The sequence below is a fragment of the Accipiter gentilis genome, chromosome 6, assembly GCF_929443795.1.
Source record: "Accipiter gentilis chromosome 6, bAccGen1.1, whole genome shotgun sequence".
Lineage (NCBI taxonomy): Eukaryota > Metazoa > Chordata > Aves > Accipitriformes > Accipitridae > Astur > Astur gentilis.
In genome coordinates, this window is record NC_064885.1 from 14,860,861 (window position 1) to 14,883,957 (window position 23,097).

At 42.8% G+C, this 23,097-nt stretch overlaps 1 protein-coding gene across 1 annotated transcript; it reads left to right on the forward strand.

The window, feature by feature from the left end:
* Positions 1-21,539, forward strand: SENP2 (SUMO specific peptidase 2). Its single transcript, XM_049803205.1, has 17 exons — positions 1-123; positions 3,413-3,468; positions 5,049-5,182; positions 6,046-6,121; positions 6,660-6,738; positions 8,731-8,875; positions 9,801-9,904; positions 11,772-11,869; positions 13,092-13,149; positions 14,848-14,911; positions 15,626-15,775; positions 17,133-17,264; positions 17,679-17,882; positions 18,010-18,089; positions 19,335-19,419; positions 20,148-20,243; positions 20,813-21,539. The coding sequence occupies exons 1-17, from the start codon at positions 23-25 to the stop codon at positions 20,873-20,875; spliced, it is 1,725 nt and encodes a 574-aa protein (XP_049659162.1). The 5' UTR covers positions 1-22; the 3' UTR covers positions 20,876-21,539.
* Positions 21,540-23,097: the final 1,558 nt, after the last annotated feature.

A 23,097-nucleotide genomic window follows, 5' to 3' on the forward strand; every position in this document is an offset into this window, starting at 1 on the left:
CGCCGGCGACCGGCCGGGGCCTATGTACCAATGGCTGCTGGGGGCCCTCGGCGCCCTCCTCGCCGCCGCCCGCCGCCCCGCGCCGCCCCCGGCCCCGTCGCCGCGCAAGAGGCCGCCCCCCAGGTCAGCGAGCCGCCCCGCCGCCTCACGGCCGCCCGGGGGCCTCGCCCCGTCGCCAGCCCCCGCGGCCTTCCGCGGTGGGGCCCTGCGGGACCCCCCCACCCCGCCCCCGGGGCTAGCTTGCCGGGAGCGGGAGCCCGCCGCCTCGGTCGGCCGGCCTCGGCCCGAGGGGTCGGAGGCGAGGGCGGGAGCGGCGTTAGTCGCTCCGTTGCAGCGTGAGCTGGGGTGCGGTGTGGTGTCTTGCCCTGGGGTTCCCCTCGCTCCGGCTGCCCCCGGCTGCCCGCCCGGACCCGGCCCCCCTCCAGGGCGTGGTGGGCTCCCGTGAGACCCATGCCGTCCACAGCCCTTCTCCCGCCCTGGCACGGGAGCGGGCGAAGCAGAGCAGGCTGTGCCCCTCCTTCTGGCCCGGGTGTTGGCCGCCGTGGCTGGCCGTGGCTCACGCTGCTGTTGGGTCACCCACTGCCCACGGTCCCAGTTGTTCCCGTGTGATGCTGAGCCGATTGTGGGTTCCAGGTGTTCCCGATAAGTCAGTCCGTTGGCAAACCCACCCCTTCGTTCACTTTCCATCTGCACAGTGGGGGGGTTGAAAAGAAGAAAAGGGGCGGAGGCTTGGAGCACGTGTGTTGACGGAGCAGAGAACAGTATATGTATGCATACAGGGGTATATTGGATGGAGGAAAGTCATGCTGTGGGGATGTGGTAGGTATGTGGAGTGGAAGAAAAAGGGATGCCTTCCCAGGCGTTAACAATTGCTGGTGCCCCAGAGCTCCCAGTGACGGATGGCCAAGCCATCTGCGTGCCTGTCGCTTCTGTCCCTCTGAAGAGAGGGGATGTGTAGATTACGTGCCATGTTTTGGGCAGCATGGTTGCTCCCTCTGGGAGAAACTGTTGGTCCAGGAGGCTCTGCTTAGCATCTCATGTTCCAGAGTGAGTGGGAAAAGTGAGCGTCTTCTGGAAGGAGCCAGTTGTTGCACGAGCAGTTGTTCACTGCTGCTGTGCAGAGCACAATCCTGAACTGAAGAATGTGCCTTTGTAGATGTTGCAGGGTGTCATGTCATGGTCTGACCAGGAGACCCAGTTTTGCTAAGAGATATCTGGAAATGACAGGCAAAGCAATTAGGAAGAAATACAAGTGAAACTGCATTAGAAGCTGTCCTGCTGAAAATAAGTTTTCAAACAGTGTTCCCTGAGACATGCTGTAAAATGGGAAAGATGTTCCCAGCTCCCCTGTGTGAGTCTTTTCAAGGAAATCTGAACTACGGGGTAGTTGTTTTTTCTGCCACTTGAGGTTTTCCCATGGTAGAAAGATGAAGAATTCTGGGCATGGGGATTGAAACTGTTGGGGAAAGTAGATAAGCATTAGCTGCTCTTGTACAGCACTGCTGAAGTGCAGTGTGTGATTTGGAGGGGGGGGGTTAACCTGTGAAAACTTGAATTTTTTACAAATTTAAATTATAAATCTCAATGAACTGTCCTCAGCACTGGTGGGGGAGGAATTTTTGAAAAGAACAGAGCCTGAGCGTATATGGGTGTATGCAGAGTTACTGAGTTTTCCTAATGCCTTACTTGTTTTCCTGTAGTTGCTAAGGAGGCAAATATAATGCTGGGCATAAATAGGTGCTGTCTCCTCTAGAGCGTGGAGAAGGACATGAATGCATCTTTACATGAAGACCGGTCTCAAATTGCTTTTATTTTCTGGCCCATTTTTTCAGCGTGTTTCAAATATCACTCAACACCCTGTGCGCTTCCCTGTTTCTCCCAGGCCCTTGGCAAAACCCCAATTGCATTGACACAGTTTAACCTTCTGCCAGGGTGGTTGTATTCCCATTGGAGACAGAGGTAGCTGAGCACAGATTAATTTTTCCTTGCCTTTTGCCCATCCATGCTCCCTGGCCATGCCTGCTTCAGAACGTCAAAGATTTCCCAAAATTTATTTCTGAATTGCCAAGAGAGAATTCATCTTTTCTTGTGATCAAACTAATTCTTAACCTCCAAGTGGCTGGTAAAGTAAAAAAGGACAAAACAACACTCTCACAGGCTCCTAAAGCTGGAGAAAGAGGCACTTCTGTTCCAAAACAGTTATTGTAGCCTCAGTCAGGTATGTAAACTTATCTCGGAACATAGCCTTGAGAAGGTTGAATTGTGCTTTATCCCTGCAGAAGACTGATGCTGGGAAGTTTTCACTGAAGAACAGCTCAGAATTAGTTCGCTCTTGCTAAAAGTTGAGCAGGAGGATACAAATATTTTGTCATCTTCAGTTTTGCCTTCTGAAATACCAAATATGCGGAGTCAGAATGCATTTTTATAGGAATAGATTTGCATTTAACAGCTGCCCCACAGTAGTTTTTGCCTGACTTTAATAGCATAGTAATAGGAAATATTCTTTATATTGTGTGAGCAGTGCAGTTAAGGATATCAGCTACTTTTTGTGCACCTGATACAGACAGAAGATAGTCCAGAAGCAATGATACCAACAGGGTTTGGGGGCATAACATTTTAAAACAAATTATTTTGTGTAGGAAAGACCAAAGAATTCTTCAAAGAATCCTTGCTGTCTGTCATGGCATTTTGGGGGGCAAATAGGAAAAAACAAACAAACAACAAAACAATGAGGAACAACCTTTGCGCTCTGTTGCCAAAGTAAAAAAATTTGCTAGACTTTATCATTGTATCAACTGATATAATATGCTTACTGATGTAATGGACTTGTGCTTTGTAAGAAAGGGCGCAGCTAAGAATTATTTCAAGAACTAGTTCACAAGCACTGATTTAGCAGTAAGTTATTTAAGTGGGTGTATGCATGAGTTGCTTTCCCACCTTTTATTTCCTGTCCTACTTAGACTTTTCTTTGCAATTCAGTGTAGTGACTTACAAACTTAAATGGTTTAGTAATCTCTGGTATGCTTCTTTCCTTGAGGAAAGAGGAAGACTACTTATTAACTTAAGTAATTTTTTGGTGATAGGAACAAACATAAAACATTAGGAAGCATTAACAGAATGAGAAAAAGAGGCCCAATATGCTTTAGTGGGATAATTAGCTTTCTGTGAGTGGTCCGTTGACCAGGCGAGGTGGGGAGTGTGGATGAGACATGTTCAGCAGTGGCAGTTGGGGGGGGGGGGGGGGGGGGGAGGGCGGGGGTGGTGGTGTCTGAGATCATCCCAGGGGTGCATGGAAGGGGAAGACCTTCAGGATATGAAAACCAACCAAGTTTGGGCCCTGTGAAGGGAAGTCAGTCTGTTAGAAGCTTACCTGTGGTTGCAAAACACTGTTCTGTGTGTGTTCTTTCCTCAGCGTTCGTCCACCTGTGGAAGATCCTGACCAGGCTCAACCACAAAAGAAAAAAAAAGGTATTGCCTGTTACAGAACTATTTAATATGCCTGATTTTTTTAGGTTTCATGTACCTTAGGAAACTGGCTTTTGTACTTCAGCGTTGTTACTGAAACTGGCTTCTCAAGCTGTTCTTTCCTTGTGGCCATCTGTGTAGCCAGTGGCCTGAGGGTGTATCAAAAGGCCTTGCCCTCTGTGTGATGTTATCTGTGTTGACTGTGGCAGGGCACAATACTTTTACTGCCAGCGGGAAATATCGCAGGTCTCTCTGGTGCTGAGCCCATGCAAGTCAGCAGAAAGAGTACTTTAAATCAAAGCTGTGTGCTCCCTCCTATCTGTATTCGCAAAGTACCTCTGTCAGTTCAAAATACCTGTATGTCTTAGGAGAAATCACTTAGAATCTGAGATGTGAAGGAAGCTAACTTTATGATGGCAGGCAGAGAAAAATGGTATTTCTGTGAGCTAGTGGGTTTCTGGGGAGGGGAAGCTGGATTGAAAACAGAAGAGTTGGTTTAGTCTGAATCTGAAAATTTTGGCATGTGCATTTTGAAAAGATAGAGGAAGGATGGAGATGCAGCAGAGGCTAGGCATAGGAGAGAACAGCAGGGGTAGAGAAGTGCTCTCTTTGGTGAGGGTGTCTCTGATTACCCCCTCCAGAAAGTGTTTAAGGTTAAAATTATGCAGCTACCTGCAGCCATTGTTGATGCCTCTGGGTGCACTGGTCGTGATTTGAGATGGACATTTCCCCTTTACTGATAAGGAGGGAGAAATGTGCTCTTTGGGCTGTCCTAGCACAAGTTCTGTGGGGAAATGTAGAGCTTCCTAGTTACTGCTTGGCTGTCCCTTAATGGTAGGGGCTGCTGAACTGTTAGTGTGCTTTTCAGGTTTAAGAGCATAAACCAACTGAAAAATACCTCAAATTGATGTCTTGATCCCCTCCTCCTCTTAGTAACATCACCAACTCTTGGTAGGAACAATTCCCACGTCTTAGTAAGTAGGCCAAATCAGCTTCTAAAAACCTGGTACCATCTATGCCCTTGTCTGCTAAAATGTCATTTTCTTTTCTTCGAACAAATGGTGTTGTCTAATATGATTTTATCTCTAACACAGCCCCTTATTAGAGAGCCCTGGCTTGATGTTTGGAAATAATGTCTGAGGGGCTGCATGTCTGCTGCTTTAATACTGAAAAGAGCAGGCTTGGGTAGCTTTGGTTTCTACACCTCGGTGAACAGCTTCTCTCAACTAGACAAGAGTGACACATAATAAACTGCAAGTGTACATGCATATGCAGAAGGTATGAGGAGGGTAAATTGTACTCTGTGCTGCTTCTCCAGAAACAGGGAATGTTCCCAAAAGCAGGATGTTTTTGCAGATCTGGCTGGCAGACCCATGGGTTAGTCTTTGAGCTCTAGCTCTGAAGGACTACTCAGTGAGCCAATTAATACAAAAATCACCACCAACTGCTGTTGGCAGAAGGGTGTGTCACTTGAAATGAGTTACACTGCTTTAGGTCGGATTAAGGAGATGGGCTTTAATGCAAAGAGAAATCCTAATCCCCTTTTAAATCATGTTCTTATATGGCCTGTCTTTCTTTTTTAGGTTACGCCATCTCTGGGCGTAAGGAGAAAGTTGAAGAAGTTTCTGCTGCTTTGAAGGTGCCAACCAAGGAAAAAAGTAAATGCCAGAAGGCTTCAGTCAGCCATGCCGCTCCAATTACAGAGTCTGCAGAAGAGGTTAGCAAGGATTTTGAAAGTAGGTAGAATCTGTGCAAGATGAAAGAGGAAGTGGCTCTCCCTAATGCATCTTGAAGTTGGGCCTGCTTTGAGCCTGTACAGCAGTAGGTGGTTCTTTTCCATTTATATCAGGCAGTTCTGTGCTGGGTTTGCCTTACTTGACTTTGCGTATTCTGCTCTAGCACTTGCAGCTGAAGAAGGGGCTAAATGTTTGTTGTCTTCCAGATACTTTACAATTAGTCAAGTTTATAGTTTTAGTGTGTTTGCAAACTGTTACTCTTTCTCAGGCTTGTAATTAAGGAATCAAAACACATTACAGTACAAGAAGAACGGCATAGTTTGTCTGAATAAACCTCTTCTGCTAGGTTTGTTATCCACCAGTCCAGGAGGGATTCCTGGAAGACTTTAGCTCTAAAAATGAGTCATGAACTGCTTGACTCCCTAGTTTGGAGTTTAAAGGTATAGTTTAGTTTAAAGGTATAGTGTTATTTTTCTGATTGCCCCATAGAATAAGAGGAATAAGAAACTGTCGTGCTATATTATTTGTTCCTGAGAGAGTCATTAACTCTTATTTGTACAAAATATATTTTTCAAGGGCTAGCCTATTGCACTTTAGGAGCTGACTGAGGAGAACTCAGTGATAAGCTTGTATTGTTTCAATCACTGCACTTATGAGAGCCTGTATTAAAAAATTAAAGTGTACTTGTCAGAGATCCTGCAAAGATTTGCATTCTGCTGCAGTCTGAACCAGCAAATCATGGTCCCCAAGTCATAACAGAGCTGACTACATTTCAGGAAGTTTGTTTGCTTGGATTCACACTCAGGTTATACTCACAGTGCTTTTTTTTTTCTTTTTATTTAAGACTCAGTCAACTTCTTCTGACCCTTCAGCTAAAAGACCAACAGGTTCTGCGCTAGAAGCAGAAATGCTACAAATTGGTAAGGCTGACATCAAGTTAATAACTCATTTCTTTTTCACCCTACCTTGTGTACTGTGCAACTCTGCCCCTAGGCTTATGTACAGATTATTGCAGGCACAATATCTAGGTAGTATCTAGGAATACTTGAGTGTGAACTCTGTTTCTTCCCTGCATCCTGGCATTGCTTCTGGATTGGGGCCAGGTGTTTATCTTGTCATCTCGGTACAAGAGCTGCCTTGGATGCGGTCAGTCAGTTCTGATATGTCCATTGTTAGCTTGCCCAAAGTAAATTGTTTTAAATGCTAATTTTAGGTAATAGATGCTGATAACCCTTTTCTATTTCAGGTTTAGGCTGGCAGTACCTTGTGCACACAACTTTCTGTAGTTGCCAACATAAAAATCTGAAAATATCCTAAAGTAGCATAACACAAATAATATTATGATGTAAGAGGAAAAAATGACAATATTTTGTCTTTGGTGAAGCTCTTTTCTGTAAATTCATAAAACTCTTCAGTTTCCTTTTATAGTTACTGATGGCTTATGCTCTTCTCTCGTAGATCAAATGCCTTGTGGAACCAATACTTGCTTGAATAAGGAAACACTGTCCCTTTCTCATAAAACAGTTCCATGTCTGAGGTAAAAATCCTTCTGTTTTCTTTGACTACTTCTCTGAACCGTTTGCTGTCTTTCACTTTCATGCTTGAACTTCCTCTATGTTGCCTAACATTTGTATTTGTGTCCACATAGCAATATTTTTTGAAGGTGTTCTGGAACTCCTCCAGGCTGCTTTAAATTCAGATACTTCATAGACACAGGAGATTAGATAAAGATTAAAAGTCTGTGGTAGGAGGCAGTGTTGAACTTGAGAAGAGGCTGAGACCAGGAATGCTTGTGAAAAGATCCTAAATAGTTAATTTGGCAGGAAAAAAATTATTGTTATTTTAAAAAAGCAAAACCAAAAAAACCCAACAACCTTCTCTCAAAAAAAACCTCCACGATGTTTGGCATAAAATACTTCCTGATTTGATAAAAGGACTAGCCTTTACATTGCATTTGTTTTGAATTATTGTTTAAGGGATGCTGGGGCACTGTTTGTACCCTTACCTCAGAGTCAGAAATAGCTGGAAGGAGGAGTGAGTGGGTCATGATGTGATTTGATGCTACTATTTGTCTTCCAGTGTCAAAATTAGATTGGTAGTCTTGTCTCTACCACAGCTTGGAGGTACTGTGGTGACAAAGTTACAAAGTCCAGTTGGAGGCCAGTCACTAGTGGTGTACCCCAGGGACCAGTACTGGGGCCAACACTGTTTAACATCTTCATTAATGACCTGGACGATGGGACAGAGTGCACCTTCAGCAACTTCACAGGTGATATAAAACTGGGAGGAGCGGCTGATGCCCCTGATGGGGGTGCTGCCATGCAGAGGGACCTGGACAGACTGGAGAGCTGGGCAGAGAGCTCATGAAGTTCAACAAGCAGATATGCAAAGCCCTGCATGTGGGGAGGAACAACTCCATTCAGCTGTATGTGCTGGGGGCTGACCAGCTGGAAAGCAGCTCTGCTGAGAATGAGGTCCTGATGGACAACAAGCTGACCATGAACCAGTGATACATCCTTGTGGCAAAGGCCAAGAGCATCCTGGACTGCGTTAGGAATAGTGTTGTCAGCTGGTCGAGGGAGGAGGTCATCCTTCCTTTCTACTGAGGTCACCTTTGGAGTGCTGCATCCAGTGCTGGGCTCCCCACACAGGGAAGATGGGGACTTACTGGAGTGAGTCCAGCGAAGAGCCATTAAGATGATTAAGGGAGTGAAGCATCTTTCATACAAAGAGAGGCTGAGAGGGCTGGGACTGTTCAGCCTGGAGAAGAGAAGGCTCAGGGGGATCTCTTCAATGTGTATAAACATCTGAAGGGAGGGAATGAAGAGGAGGGAGCCAGACTCTTCTCAGTGCTGCCCACTGGCAGGGCAAGAGGCAATGGGCACAAATTGAAAACCAGAAAATTCCATCTGAACATCAGCAAATGCTTTTTTTTTTTTTTTTTTTTTTTTTTTTTTACTCTGAGGGTGGTCAGATACTGGCACAGGTCACCTAGAGAGGTTGTGGAGTCTCTGTCCTTGGAGATATTTGAAAACCTGACCAGACACAGTCCTGGGCAACCTGCTTGACCCTGCTTGAACAGGGGTTTGGACCAGATGATCTCCAGAGGTCTCTGCCATGATACTTTGAGAAAAGCAGAAGCTACACTTTGGTGTCAGTGCACTAACTTTTAGAAGAGCTGGTGGTTGGATGGCATGAATAACACACCTGCATGGTTCTTTAGTCTTCTGTATTGACTCAGGGCTTGGACTGCTGTGGATATAACATGTGCCTCTGAGTGCAGTTGTGATGTGCAGATCAAACAACAGTGTATATTCAAGGCAGTTGTTCTGATCTTCACTTTTATTTCTCTGTACTTTCCCATTAGCCAGGTAAAGACAGCAGGTCTTCACCTGAAAGTCGTAAATGTTTTGTGTCTGTCTCCATCATCATACATACTTTACAAAACAGTTGTTGGTGGAGCTTGAGTCAGCAGGTGAATATTTGAATGTTCTCTTGATACTATTTCTCTTGCTGTTGATGTTTTTAGCACAAGCAGGAATGGCAAACACCACATCAAACCTGCTCCAGATGGCATCTTAACACTGAGGCCACCCATTAGGGAACGCACTGTGCCAGAACCCACGACTTTGGAAGTCAGCAAAATGGGGAGGCTTTTCTGTACTGCTGAAGAGGTATGCTGGGTGAGAAGAGTGTCTTCTGAAATGAAACAACTTAGCAGTTATAACAAAACTGTATGTAAATGCTGAATGGCAGTTTGTAACAGCACAGTGGGTGTAGTTAATGAAGTTGAAGGAATGCTTCTAGAAAATCAGTGTATAGCATTTTATTTGCCTTTACAAATGCATCAGGTCTTGGAACAGAGCAGTGCTTTGCTGCCAAAAGATGGAATTTTAAACCATTTTCATGGAAATGTTGTACTGGGGGAGGACCCTCCAGCCAGTTTCACTTGTAAGTGGAGCTGTATTGCCTTGTCACTAAGTGTATATTTGTTGCAGAGTTGTTTCACTGTTTGGTCCTTCACCTAGCTCAACTGTGATCTTTAGGTAGGAACTTTAAAAGGATAATGTAGGCAAAAACCCCACTCAGTTGCTGATAACCCTTCCTTACAGGACTGTCTGAGAAGTCTTTCCCTGCCCTTTCCTTCCAATATCTGAAGCAACTATTGGAAAACTCCTGGTAAATCTAGCTTACATGGGAGAAGGACTTGCACCGAACTACTGGAGAAGCAGGCCATGGCAAGCTGTGGAATATGATTAAGATACCCTGGGGACTGATAGCACCCAATCATTATGTATATTGACAGGAATGTGTATTAGCCTGAATTATTATGCAAGAGGTGCTCACCACAGCTGAAGAGAAGAGGCCCCCATTTCAGGAAATAATTGCAGAAGGAAGTTTGAGGTTTATAGTGGGACACAAGTTCCTAGAGCAGGGCTAACACAAAATGAAGGTGTGGGAGTTCCTGCTAAAGTAAGCTGGAATAATATGCCAGTATTTTGGGAACAGCCTGCACAGTCTGCACTATATCCAGATTACAAACATTTGCTTCATATGCAGTGCTTCTAATCTGTTTGTTTTTTCCCTCCATTCTGTTAGGATGTTCAGCGAGGAGAAAAGGAGAAATACAAACAGCTCTTGCAACTGGTAAAGGAAAAATATCCTAGAAACTGCCCTAATCCACAGCTGACAAGCTTTGTCAGGTAATTATAGGAAAAATAACCGTTAAGTTTTTGGTGGTAACTTTGTAGCTGTTGTACATGGAAGTGGAGGGGAATTAATCTTTCCTACCCTCAGAGTTCTGGACAGTGTCCCGGGGGTTGTGTCAAACTAATTTTTAAAAGACCAACAGCCCCCTTCAGCTCCCTGCAATGAAGCATAAATATTCTCTGAATGTATATTCTAAAGACGAAGATTCCTTTGTTGATATGGATGTGTTTCTCTTTCTGATACTCCTTTCTTGTCTCTGTGTTAAGAAAGGTAGTGTCTAGTTCTAGTGCTGGCAGTATAACTTCTAGTATAAAAATACACAGCACTGGTTATTCTGTAGCACCATTAAAAAGAATTTATCTTCCTCTTGTTTGCAGCTGATGAGCTTTTCCTTGGTCAGGAATCCTGTTTTATCTGAGAATGTGAAACTTTAGGTAAACACAGGGAGTGCCAGAATTTTCTCTGTTCCTTTCCACCTCCCCCAGTCCTCCTTGCACAAATCTAATCTCTCTTTGTGGTACACTAAGTTGACAAAATCCCAGTCGTATGTAGAATTCCAGTTCCTAAAGCAACATGCAAAGGGGAAATTGTGTGTAATTCTGATTCATATATTACCAGTGGTGAGTATATTTGATATCTTATAACAGTGTCAAGAGATTGCATGAAGTTAACAACACAAGTAAAAAACCAGAAAAGTAATAGACGCTATCATCTTAGTGGAATAATTACACTTCAGAGCTGTGCAGAAGGGGCCAAATTCTGATGCCAAGGTGGTGCTGAACTTCCAGCATGCCTTTATACACAGTAAGATGGTAGAAAATGCCATGCTTTCTTGCAGTTTCCTTTAAATGCTGTGAAACATGGGTTGTTACCAAGGCTTTGAAAGATCCCAAACTCTGCCCAGTGGTTCATAGCTAGAAGACATGTGGACACGACTTCAGAACAGCATATCATGTTTAAACATTCTGGTGCATGAAAATTATATGGAAAACAGTGTCTCATGTAATTTTAGGTGGACTGGCAATAGCATTTTAGGGTGGGTCAAGACTCTGCTTTCAGCAGCTAATATCTCAGTCATTGATTATTGTGGTTTGGCTCTTATCTCAGAGCAGACCTGGAACATGTGAAACAGATTCGTTTTAGATGAAGCTAAACCAGAGAGTGTTCCTGTAGAATGTGTCTAATGCACTCCAAACTGCTTATGAGCTTGTAGTCCCTGAGATCAGAGTAGACCAGGTCTGAAGTAAAACGTCGCAGATGTATGTATGTTGTGGACATTGTATTCTCAGTGTCAGCATAATCTTTAATAAATAGATGGAAAAGAATTGGTCAGGGGTGGTTGTAATGAGTGCTGTCTTGTCCCATAAAACAAAGTGGCCTCCTCAGGTTAATCCAGATAGTTCTTGGATGTGCAAAGAATGTTTTTTTGTTTTGGTTTTGTTTTTTTTAAAACTAAAACCAAAGAAGCCACTGATTTGCTGGTGAAAAGGTAAAGGAATCATATTTCATGGTTGATTAGTCTCTTCTGAAATTATGGAGACAGAAAATTTGACTCCTGTATCTTCATTATGTCCAAGTTGAAAGTAGCCAAGCTTCTGAATATAAACTGCCTCCTCATGGAAATGACCTTTGTGTTTTGTCATGAAACCAGTGGAGGAGACAGGATGTTTCTATTAAGGGATTAAATGGCCCAATTTTACCTTACATATTTCTATTGCTTTAACTATGACTTCTAACTCTAATGTAGACAGTTGTGTACAAATAAACTGTATCATTTCTAGTAAATTGGTACACACTGTTAACAAATACCATACATATAAAAACTGTGATGCTTCTCTGGTGTTTTTTGCTGCACCAAAGTGTTCAAGCCTACTCCAAGGAACCAGTGATGACTGTGAGTCACCTGGAAGAACAAAACTATGGAGGAGATGTCTATCCATATATGACACTAAGGACCAGTGAGTATTTCCATGATTCATATCTGTTCCACTTTGTAGGTAGACTTCAAATCAAAATAGGGCATTTGCTTAAGTCTTGAAGGTATAGATTATGCTAAAAAGATTTGTCAGTGCTAACATATCATTAATCTGTGTCTGTCTATAAGGAAATCTAAATCAGCCAGCATGTTTATGCTAGTATAGCTCATGTCAGCTGTTAGAATGAAGTTAGCTGTTAGAACGAAATGAGCTGTCTCTGGAAAGAAAGGGGAAAAATAAGAGGGAGGAACACTACCACCCCCCAGCCCCCCTCAAACCATAATTAGTTATTGGCTAAAATGGCTTTGTTTAAGACTTTTGTTGAAGTGAAAAATTGTACTTGAGAGACATTACTGTACCAGTGATGTTTGTAGCTGCAGAAGTAACTCCACTGTACAGGAGAACGTCCTAGTATCTGGCTGTTGGTACTGGGATGGGGGTGATACATTACTGCGCACCCTTAGGTGCCAGTTACTTAACTCCGAGTTGCAGTTATGTGTTACTCTTAAATCCCTTTTTAATGCTATACATGACTATTTCTATGATAGCAGAGCTTCAAAACCAAGTAAGCTAACTGCACAGTACCACTGTTGATATCGTTAGGTTCTTTTGTAGATCATCTTTAGCAAGTTGAAGATATGTAACTACTGAAGGTGACCTTACTTGTCTTCTGCAGAGTGGGCTAAACTGGTTTGCTGAGAAGCTATTTTCTTTTGTACCAGCAGTGTGTTATAATACCATGTGTTCATGGGTATACGTTTAATATTGTCCCAGTCTTTTTTGTTCCCCCAGTTCATGACTTAAATAATTTTTCATCAATACTTCCTTTTACATATTTGATTTTATTATGGTATCATATGAGTTTTGAAATTATTTCTGCGCAAGTGTTAGAATTTGGGGAAAACTTGGTTTGTTGTCGAAAATGACAAGCTATTCTTCTGAGCCTGGAGAAGCATCTGGTTTGCAAGAATCACACATTGAGTCAAGTGTGCAATGTAGGATTTAAAATCTAATAAATGCCCTGCTTCAGCTCTCATATGCTTGCACATGATAGTCAAACTGTTTGCCAGAGTTCAAACTGCCTAACCATACAGTCATCATTAAAAGTTTTTTTTAATTTATCACCGAGAAACCGAGAGCTATATACATCTGATAGTAATTGAAAGTTGACTTCTTGTTTTCATATTACTGCTTTTCTGTGCAGATATCAAATGTGCAGATGTTCGCAGCCCACAGTGGCCTCAGAGAAGTGATATGATCAGGTAGAGTCTCTTTTTAATCATTGTTCTTGTTTCTTTTGGCTCTGTGTGCATGTGTCTTCCAGCCTCCAGTAGTGTCCAGAATACAGATCATATTTATCGTCTCAGTGCTGTGGAAGAGGAGTAGCTAGCTTGTGGGTCTGGAATTGCTCTCAAGCCAGTTGCATCTCAAATACAGCTCCCATGCTAGAGCCATGCTGTGTGACAAACAGGGTTGGGCTGGTGTGGTGTTTTCTGGGTCCTTTGCTGTGGGAAGAAAGCCAGTGAGGATGAGAGTGGTGGCTGTACCAAGTTGTCCTTGGATTTGCAGAATCCATTTTTGCTTGTGAGTCTCTTTCTGCCAAAGCATTAATGAGCTGACATTTCATTTCTTTCAATTTGAAACTAGGATCCTAAGCATAAGGTTGAGAGAGCTTGTAAAGCCTGGTGGGACTGAGGCAGTTTTTGTGACTTACAGGATGCCTTGGGTTTGAATATGAGACCAAAAGGGAAGCATGCAGTTGGGTTGTGTGCCTGTTTGAGAGGCCAGTGGACTCATTTGTATTGGCTGTCTGAGCTGGCAGCACTATAAGTTCAAATGGGAAATGGGGTTTTGGTTGCAATAAGTGCAGCTACAGGGAGAGATTTCGTATGGCAGTTTCACGTATGCGTCTTTCTGCAGTGGCCTGCCCTTAAATGAGAGAGGAGAAAGTGTAGATAGGAGCAGAGGGAGATTCAGTTGTGGCAGTCCTGTTTTTTAGCTAATTCTGTCCCTATTCTTCTCCCTGCTTTAAACACTAGTGCTATATTTAACTGTGCAGCATTGTTCCTGGACTTAAATTGTCACTGGTTCTCCTAATCTAGAGGGGAGAGAAGGAAATAAAATAACTAATGGAGTATGATGGGTTCAAGTAAAAGGAACAAACGTTTTCTTGCCTTTTTTTGCAGATTTAGCTACTAACTGAAGTAATTTGACAAGGCCTGTGATACCTACTCTTATGCTGGACTGAAAGTCTTTAAAGCACAATGAGTGTAGGATACCATAGAATTCTGTTGTAGGTCTGCCTCCTGAAAAAGGGGATCTTTGGTGACAATGCAAATTCTTGTTTTTGAAGAAGGGACATATATATGGACAACTTTAATGTCTGTGTATTTGTTTGCTCTTCAGAGTCTGCGTGGTTTTAATGATAATCCTCTCCAAATGGGGATAGTCACTCTCTTGACTAGCCTATAGAAGGCAAGTAAACATCCTGTAGCTGTCCCATTTTTAATTCAATGTGCTGGTCTTAGTTTCCGTAAGCTAACTATATTTGGATGCAAGTATAGTTGCAGACGTTCATGTTCTACCTTGCAGTATAACACCTAGCGTGCAGTATATTATCACTAGTAGCTCACAAAGCACTTGATAGAGGAAGTGCTGGTTGCTTCCCTGTTTTCCAAATAATGAGACTGATAAAGAGAAACGAAAGGAGTCTCGCACATGTAGATGGAAGAAAGTTTGCAAAGCTCCCAGCGCTTCATTCTATCCCAGTCTTGCTGCTACAAAAGAATGGTGCTGGAAGCTGAGACAACGTTGTCACATGTTCATGTGTGCAACTGAGGCTCTAGTCAGAATCAGCCTTGAAAAAGCTTTTCTTATCCAGAAGGTGAATTCTTGAGAATTACAGGGGACAGTACGGATATACAGCTCACTTCTCTCTCTTTTTCTCCCTTTCTGTGCAGGTACTACACACCAGGGGAAAACTCTCATGAACAGGGAAGACCAGTGAAACAAGCCATTGCAGGGGTAAGCTTCTGTTGTTCATTATTTCACTTTTTAGGAAAATACAGCTGTTTGTTATGAGAAATTTTTGCACTCTTCACTTACGTATATTGTTGAGTAAGTAATGTTTTTGTCCCGCTTGTTTTTCCCAGGGAAAGCAGGAGCATTATTTGTGTAGTGCTGTCACAAAGGGTTTCCCACTGCCATCAATTTTGCTTCTGAACTATTATGAGCACACTACACTATACTATTTTTATTCTTCCCCTTTAATGTGTTGGGTATAGCTTCAAAATCTAGCACACAGACTTAGTTGACCTGCAAAGCTGGACTGCAGTGTCTTTAGTCTTGTCTTGTTTTGTGAGATGGGTAGTACATCTCTTTGACTTTCATCTCTGGTCAGGATTGAGATAAAAAAAATTTTAATCATGGAAATCAGAAATATTAATCTCAATGTCAACTTGACGCCTGTGTGTGGAGGCTTTGCTGGGGTTCTTAATGCTGGTCCAAGCCAAACTAACTTTCTGCCTCTCTTGCCTCTGTTTAATTTTGAGTGCAGCACTAGATGGGTGGACAGTTGGAATGCAGTCATCAATAAAAAGTAACAGCAAAATTGGAGTTTGCTGGTTGGATGTGTGTACAAACCCCTTCCAGTTGTATACATGAGCAAGATTTTCTGCACTATCCCCTAGCAAACAAACCTGTGCTTGCTTGTTAGCTTAATGTCCTTTTGTCCAACAGAGACAACATGGAGCTGAAACCTCAGAAAATGTGTTACGGCAATTACATCTGGCACCTGTTCTGCCTAGAAAATCATCTGCCCTTGATGTGGAAGAAAAGAAAATCCCAAGCTTGGAAAAAACAGTAGAACACCTTTCTCCGCTCACAGAGGTACCATAGCTGACAGTCTGTTAGACAAAACAGAAGGCTGTGAAACAGCTGCAGGGAACTCCATTTATTATAGGTGGTCCTTAAGGCTGTTTGAAATCTTAAGAACTTGCATTTAATTTGTTACCGAGTGTCTGCAGCTGTGACTTTACAGTGCAAGGGTCAGCAATAAAGCTGATTTTAAGGATTTATTGTGTTGCACACACTCCTTTAGTTGTGCTAACCTAAGGGTTTGTGGGGCTTCTGCGACTAGGACAAAAATTATTCCAGGTTTAACAACAGTGTCCCAGAGCAGTGCTAACCTGATTCATACAGTTGTATTGGCTCTGCCTCTCAACCTGTCCTACCACAGTGATAGAATCTGAAAAATAAGCTTTTGCTGATCCACGATGTTGCATTGCTTGTGGGGAACCTGAGCATCTTCTGTACGTCCTCTGGATCTTGCAGAGTCATGTATGCACACTGGGCATGGTTGCACTGCATGTAACAGTGGTCACAGGAGTTAACTTAGTTATGCTATTCAACAGGGAGTGGGAGTTCAAGTTCCTCTACTTGTATGAATTTTGGCTGCTTTTATTCTTCAGAGTTGCAGTCGTGCTGATCTAGTTGAGCACCTCCTTTTTTGCCCATTGAGGATTGACTTGGAAAGGGCTAGTAAATCCGGAGTTTACAAAGTCTGCAGAGTGATGCTCAGTAAAGGAAAACCAGGTGTTTTTCTTATTTTGCTAGCCCATATTCAACCAAGAATGAAATGCTATTGCAGCTCAGAGTATTTTATACTAACAGACCTAGTGGCTTATTTGCATTCCTTAAGCAGGCTTAGATGGAAACATCCATATTACCACCAGCTGCATGCACAACCTGGACTCCTGATTGCCTAACTCCAGTGTAGCTGCCTCAGTTTCCCCCTTCGCTGTTACTTCAGTTCCCTTTGAAGTCCCCTGCCTTCAGTTTCTTTCAGGCTCCTGAGTTAGTTGCCATGGTATGGAGAATGCCTACTATGGTTGGCTTAAACCTTGGTATTGCGAGGGCTGTAGCATCATGTGGGAAAGGTGTTTGCTGTACTTCCATTCATTTTTCAGTTGCTTTAGTGTGTTTGCTAGTCCACGTGTTTTATACTGGCTTCCTTTGTGAAAACAAATTGAAGCAAACCTGGGCTCTAAAGTTCAAAGTTAGGATGCTGAAACAAACCAGCCAACAAGAAGGTGCTATTGCTAACTTAGCAAAAAAAATGGCAAAGCCAGTTGCTCTGTCACCTGAGCTTAGTTTACAGGCCTTGTTTCAGTTGAAAGCTGCCCACAGGTTAGCATGCTCAATACTCTGTTTCACAAGTCCTTCCCCATTTAATTGTTCATTTCAGGCTATGGAGAGAGAGGTCATTGCCGCATTTGGCAAAGGTGAGCCACATGACATCATGAGCAGTGCCTTCAAACTAAAGGTCACTCGTGAGGACATCCACACACTAAAGAACCTTCGCTGGCTAAATGATGAGGTAAAACTAGCTGCAGCACAGTGGTATTCTAATTCAGTATTTATTTAAAAATACCCCTTCACTGTGTACAGAAGTCTTTTCAAAGTTATTTGATGATCCCCACTGCAGAGCCTAGAAATATCTGTACAGTTCTTATTTTAGGTACTTAAGGGTCTAGTGTTTCTGGAAGTTCCTTTGCTACTTGTATTATGCAGCTTCCAGGAATTAGACTAGGTTATTGGAGTGGGTGGCAGGTGTTTTTATCAAACTGCGGAAGAAACCAAGTGCAAAACTCTCAGAACAAAAGCTGACAGCTGAGACTGGAGTTCTCTCAGCTGCGTACTTAAGGGTGGCCAGCAAAGACACATTGCTGTATTTTTCTTTTGGTAAGCTAGTGTCTTATTTTACATCTCAAGTTTACTCTTTATGGGACAGGTCATTAATTTCTACATGAATCTTCTAGTGGAAAGAAATAAGAAGGAAGGATATCCAGCAGTCCATGCTTTTAGTACTTTCTTTTATCCCAAACTAATTTCTGGGGGCTACAAAGCAGTAAGAAGATGGACCAGAGCTGTGGATCTTTTCAAGCTGGACCTCATCTTAGTCCCCGTTCACCTGAGAGTGCACTGGGCACTAGTGGTGAGTCAAACTGGCTTTTTATTTACAATTGGATGGGGAGAAAAAACTAGCAAGAAAAGTCATTTAGGTTTTGCTGTATGTACAGCACAAGGTTGTGCTTTGTCTAACAGTCACCTTTTAATAACAGGTTATAGATATCAGAAAGAAGACCATCAAATACTTTGACTCAATGGGACAAAAAGGCAACAAGATTTGTGAAACTTTGTTGTAAGTAACTGCTCAGTCAATGCTTTTATGTTGTGAATTATAAGATTTTTGGATTTTGTCCCTGTAATGTAACTGCAAGTTTTCGTGTTTCTGGTAAATATGAAACAGAAATCTTTGATTTGCTTGCTGTGAGCTGTGTGACATTGGCTACTTATCTAGTCTCACATCGTCCTCTCCACCCAGGGTCTTGGCTGCCTGGATTCTGCCACCTTCCCACTATGCACAGACAAAGCATCACTGTCAAATACGTGATAGCCTCGTGGCATACATGTGCTGACTTTGTTAGTAATCAGTAAAACTGGGCTACTGATGAAAGCGAAGAATTTCAGGGAAGTGTTTCAAAATACCAACCTGACTGTGAAAGGATTACAGTCTTCCAAGAGCTTTTTAACTTCTCCTTCTTTAAGAACTTCCAGATTGCAACTTAGTAATGTTGGTGTCCTAGGGTATATACACTTCTATTTGTGATCAGCTACACATAGTTTTACTCTTTATTGCTTAGCTCTTTTATCCTTTTCTTGTATTGAGACCTTTTCCCCCCCACAATGTGCAATGTCCATCCTTTCTACTGTAGTGAGCTACATAACATGCTCCTTCTCAGTTTGTATCTCTTCTATTCTGTTCAGTGTTTTAAACAAAGCCACCATATTTCCCTCCAGCTTACTCCAGCAGCCTGCCCTCATGTCCTCACTATGTGTTATTTGTATTTCTGACATTCTCATTTGAGACAGATGACTTGTAGCAAGCTTTTCCAGATGTATCAGCTGGCCTGTCATACATCTCAAATGTAATGGATACAGTTTTTCATGTTGCACAAGCCAGCATCCTTAGATGTCTTTGCCACTGATGCAGAAGTAGTAAAACCCCTTAATCCAACAGCTTTGTAGACCAAGAGCAGGAGAGCAGCCCCACAGAGACAAACCAAGTGTTATTTTAGTCCAGTGCTCTCCTGAACAGTTAACAGCAGATGCCTCTACTAAGCAATGAGCTTGTGCTTTTGTGGAAGTCTCTGTTGGAATTGTTGGTCTCGTTCCTGACCAGTTGGTCTCATTCCTGACCACTAGCTCACTGTGTTTGTAAACTTAAGATTTGGATTTTTCCTCCAAATGCCTTAAAGCAGCTTCTCTGAGGATCCTCTGACGTTTTATTGTCCTGCCATTCTTCTTCATGTAATCCTTCAGCAGCTTTTTTTTTGGTTGGCCTAAATTACAGAGATGATGAGTGATTTTGTTTTGTTTTAAACAGCCAATACCTGCAAGAAGAAAGCTGTGAAAAAAGAAATCTGGACCTGACTTTTTCGGAGTGGACTCTTCACAGCGTGGAGTCACATGTATGTGAGCCCTACTTGGATTTGAAATATGAACTATAACTCCTTGTCACGAAGGTCTTAACACTTTCTATTAAGTCCAAGCCTTTAGAGAACGGCCATAAGCATCTCGTGTTTTTACAGTACCACCTCAGGCTGCAGGTGGACCAGGAAACCATGCTGGGATGAAATCTTTAAGCAGTGCCTCTCCTTGCTGGCTGAATAATTTTCTTTTTTTTAATTAGTCTGCCACATTAAGGTGAATCTGGCTTTGCCCCCATTTCGCAAGCAAATTTAAGAATCTGTTTAGCTGTTGTCAGAAAATGTAGGCTTCAAAAATCAGGTTTGGATTTGGGATAATTATTCTTGTTTGGAGCACAAATCCTGGCATGTGACAACGCAAAAGGTTGAGCTGATATTTCTCAACAAGTTCATAGTAAAAAGGACTATCTAAGGACTCCATTTAAGAAACATGACACTGTGCAAACCTCAAGACACCTTGCAGGGAGGAAGGCTGCTATCCCATATCAGCCTGCCAAGAATTTGGATTGTAACATCCAAGTAAAGGAAGCAGAGGGGAGGGATGATGTGCAGTTAACTGGGTGTATTCCTTGTGTGCAGGAGTGGTAAATGGATTAGGCAAGTAGGTTGATGAGTGTCTGGTTAGCGTATAGTTGGTATGGATAGTGTGGGCTACTTCCAAATTGTTTGTAAGATAGAGGAAAATTCTCCATCTTCTTTGTGTTCATTAGGAAATCCCTCAGCAATTGAATGGAAGTGACTGCGGCGTTTTTATGTGCAAATATGCGGATTACATCTCCAGAGACAAGCCGATAACCTTTACACAGGTGAGTGAAGGTTATGAGCAGCTCCAGATTTTTTTGCACAGATAAAAGTGCCAGGGAATTTACGCAGCAGCCTTTACTTGTGTCTGGAACAGAGGCTGATGTTTCATACCTCTCTCTGTGTTTGGTGCATGGTTGCTGGGGTTGGAACTTCAAAGTGGCCTCAGCAGAGCAGAGCTATATTCTCCATCCTCACATCTGGTATCTGCTTCCTAGGTGAATCAGTGAGATTCCTTATTGCAGCCAGTGGGTTTGTGGTATCTGGCCTTTGTATCTTTTGGAGAAATGGGTTTCACCCTTTGACCGGTTAAGACACTGGTTATTTTCCAACGCGGTGGTCTTTTCTTAGAGTGCTTTTAAGCTGTTGTGTAGTCAAGTAAATCTGGTTTTGTTGGGTTGTCGTGTCACCCTCTTAGGACCCGTGTGGGTGAAATCTATGTTGTACCCAAATGGCAAGTGTTAATGGTTTTTAAAAGGAACTTCATATTAAAGAATTAACTGGGTGTTTATGCATATTTTCTGCCTCTTTCTGCCATGACTTTGTATTTAATGGATTTTTCTTTTCTTTTCAGAATCACATGCCTTACTTCCGCAAGAAGATGGTGTGGGAAATAATCCATCAGCAGCTGCTTTGAGACATGCACTATTGGAGTAACACTGTGATCACCTTAGTGTGACTTAACTCTTATTTTAGTTACTTTTCTAGTATCTTATTTGAAAAGGCAGCAGGCACACAAATTTTCCTCTTTAGGCTCTGAAGTAGCGGTTAAGTTGTTGGTTTTTTTCTCCCCAATTTTGGAGACAGTAACTCTCTTTGAAATTAGCTAATGCACCTTAAAGTGCAAGCCAGAAAGATTGCTGTGACCTATCCAAGGGAATGGTTAAGAACAAATGCTGTGAACCTCTGTCACTGAGGTGGATGCTCATACCTCGCAGCACACATGGACACGTTATGGACAAACCTGACTCTCATTTGTGGTTGTGGTAACAGTTGTGTTTGCTGAACTTATCTTCCGAAGGACAAATGTGCTTAGCTACTGTTTCCTCAAGGAGAGTTTTCTTCTGTTTCTGGAACATATATGATCTACTTGATTCCTAAAACTGGATTTGTGATGACCATACAAAGAAAGCATTTACCATCTTTTGATTTGTAACAAATCCATAGTGAAGCCCCTGTAGCTGGGGTTGGTTTGTTGTTTGTTGTTTGTTTTTGTTATTTTTACTGTCTCCAGGGAGTTATCTAATGTGAAAAGAGAAGTATTTATTTCTTTTTATTAAAATAAATGTAACTTATATAAAGAGCCTTACTGGAATGAAACTCTACCTGGTAATGAAATAGAATGACTTTTTTTAATTGAAAAAAGTTTGATGTATCAGTGTGGTTTTTAGCACGCTTACAATCCATGAGATTCTAGCCAGGATGAGTATTAGAGCACAAAACCCTCTAAGCGATTGTCACAAAATCCCGAAGGGGCAATCAGGATGTCATTCAGCAGCCAGATGAGCAAGCACAATCCCAGTAATACAAAGTAGGAGATTTCTTTGGGGTAAGTCACTAGACTTTGAAGTAGGACAAACAAAACCTGTGTGTGCAGCTTGGTGAACACAGGCTGTCCAGTACTAGAATCTGTTTAAGGCTAATACGGCTGTCTCCACACAGTATTGCAGTGTACTGCTGTGAAAGTGGAATAAAATGTGCTAGCACTGATGGGCTGGGCTACCGACATGTGTCCCGCCAGGTTTAGTGGTGTTGGTGGAACATGTTACTGCCTTATTGCCCCTCTGCTGCAGGTACTGCCTCCACAGGTCTGCCTAATGAATAGCTTGTGTGAATTCTTACTCCGTTACAGTCAGACCAAGCTAGATCAGTTTTAAACATGGTGTTTCCCCCTTCCTTTTGTTTTTTGTCCTTCAGGTTATACTCCAGAACTGGAGTAGGATTTCAAGTCTTTCATTTACCATTGCAGAGGAAAGATTGCCCATAGCTGGTTTGGAAGCCATGCATTCAAATGCTTGTATAAATAACCATGTTGGATACTTTCTGTAATGGCATAGTTACCATAATGTAAGGTGATTCCTGACTGGTGATGAGGTCTATCTCCTCTCCTCAGCTGTGGGGAAAGGTGGTGATTTTGGGGACATCCCCTCTGTCACTGTGGGTATGGTCAGCCTCCTTCACAGTGCTGCTCCTTACCTGAAGATCTGCTCTCCTGGGAAAGCTGATAAGGTGGTTTATCTGTGTTGCAGGTCAGCAGCTCCATCAGTCTTTGCTTTCAAACTGATTAGCTTAATCTGTCAGAAAATCAGAGGAGATTCTCCAAAGAGAGAACTATTACAAAGGCAATCTGTCGGGTTTTGTCCTTACATGAGATACTTAATCTTCCCTGGATCCCTGAGGGCTTGGAAGATTTTAGCTGTTCATTAACGCTAGGACCCAGTAGCTGAGTGCTTCAAGTATCCTTTCCCTTTAGCTTCAGTTCATCTCTGTTTGGGGGATGCAATTTTGAGGCTGACCCTGCATTCTGCTGATTGCAAAAGCAGAATTTTTCTTTGGGGGGAAAAAAACCCACCAACAAAACAAGCCCTGCAGAGAGGCTAGTGGTGTAAGGATTCTTTCCAGGTCTTCCTTTGTGCATACCTCTTAAGCAGAGGGGGCTCAGATGTTAGATGGAAGGAGCAGGGTGACACTGCCATGAACAGCTTACCTGGACATGCAGCCAGCTGGTGCCTTCCCTGTCCTCTACACAAACTGAAAAGCACTTCTGTGGTGTAAACCCTGTTAGGGGATACCTGCACTGGTCACTTAGAAGTGCCTGTGTGTTCGTGGCTTCTGAAAGCCTCCTTGTGTGAGATGGTG

Excerpts from the sequence above, each read along its gene's own strand:
- SENP2 (XM_049803205.1), top strand. The coding sequence starts at position 23 with ATGTACCAATGGCTGCTGGGGGCCCTCGGCGCCCTCCTCGCCGCCGCC. Across the intron at positions 17,265-17,678 it reads TTCGCTGGCTAAATGATGAG|GTCATTAATTTCTACATGAA; the intron begins GTAAAACTAGCT and ends TTTATGGGACAG. Across the intron at positions 18,090-19,334 it reads AAGATTTGTGAAACTTTGTT|CCAATACCTGCAAGAAGAAA; the intron begins GTAAGTAACTGC and ends TGTTTTAAACAG.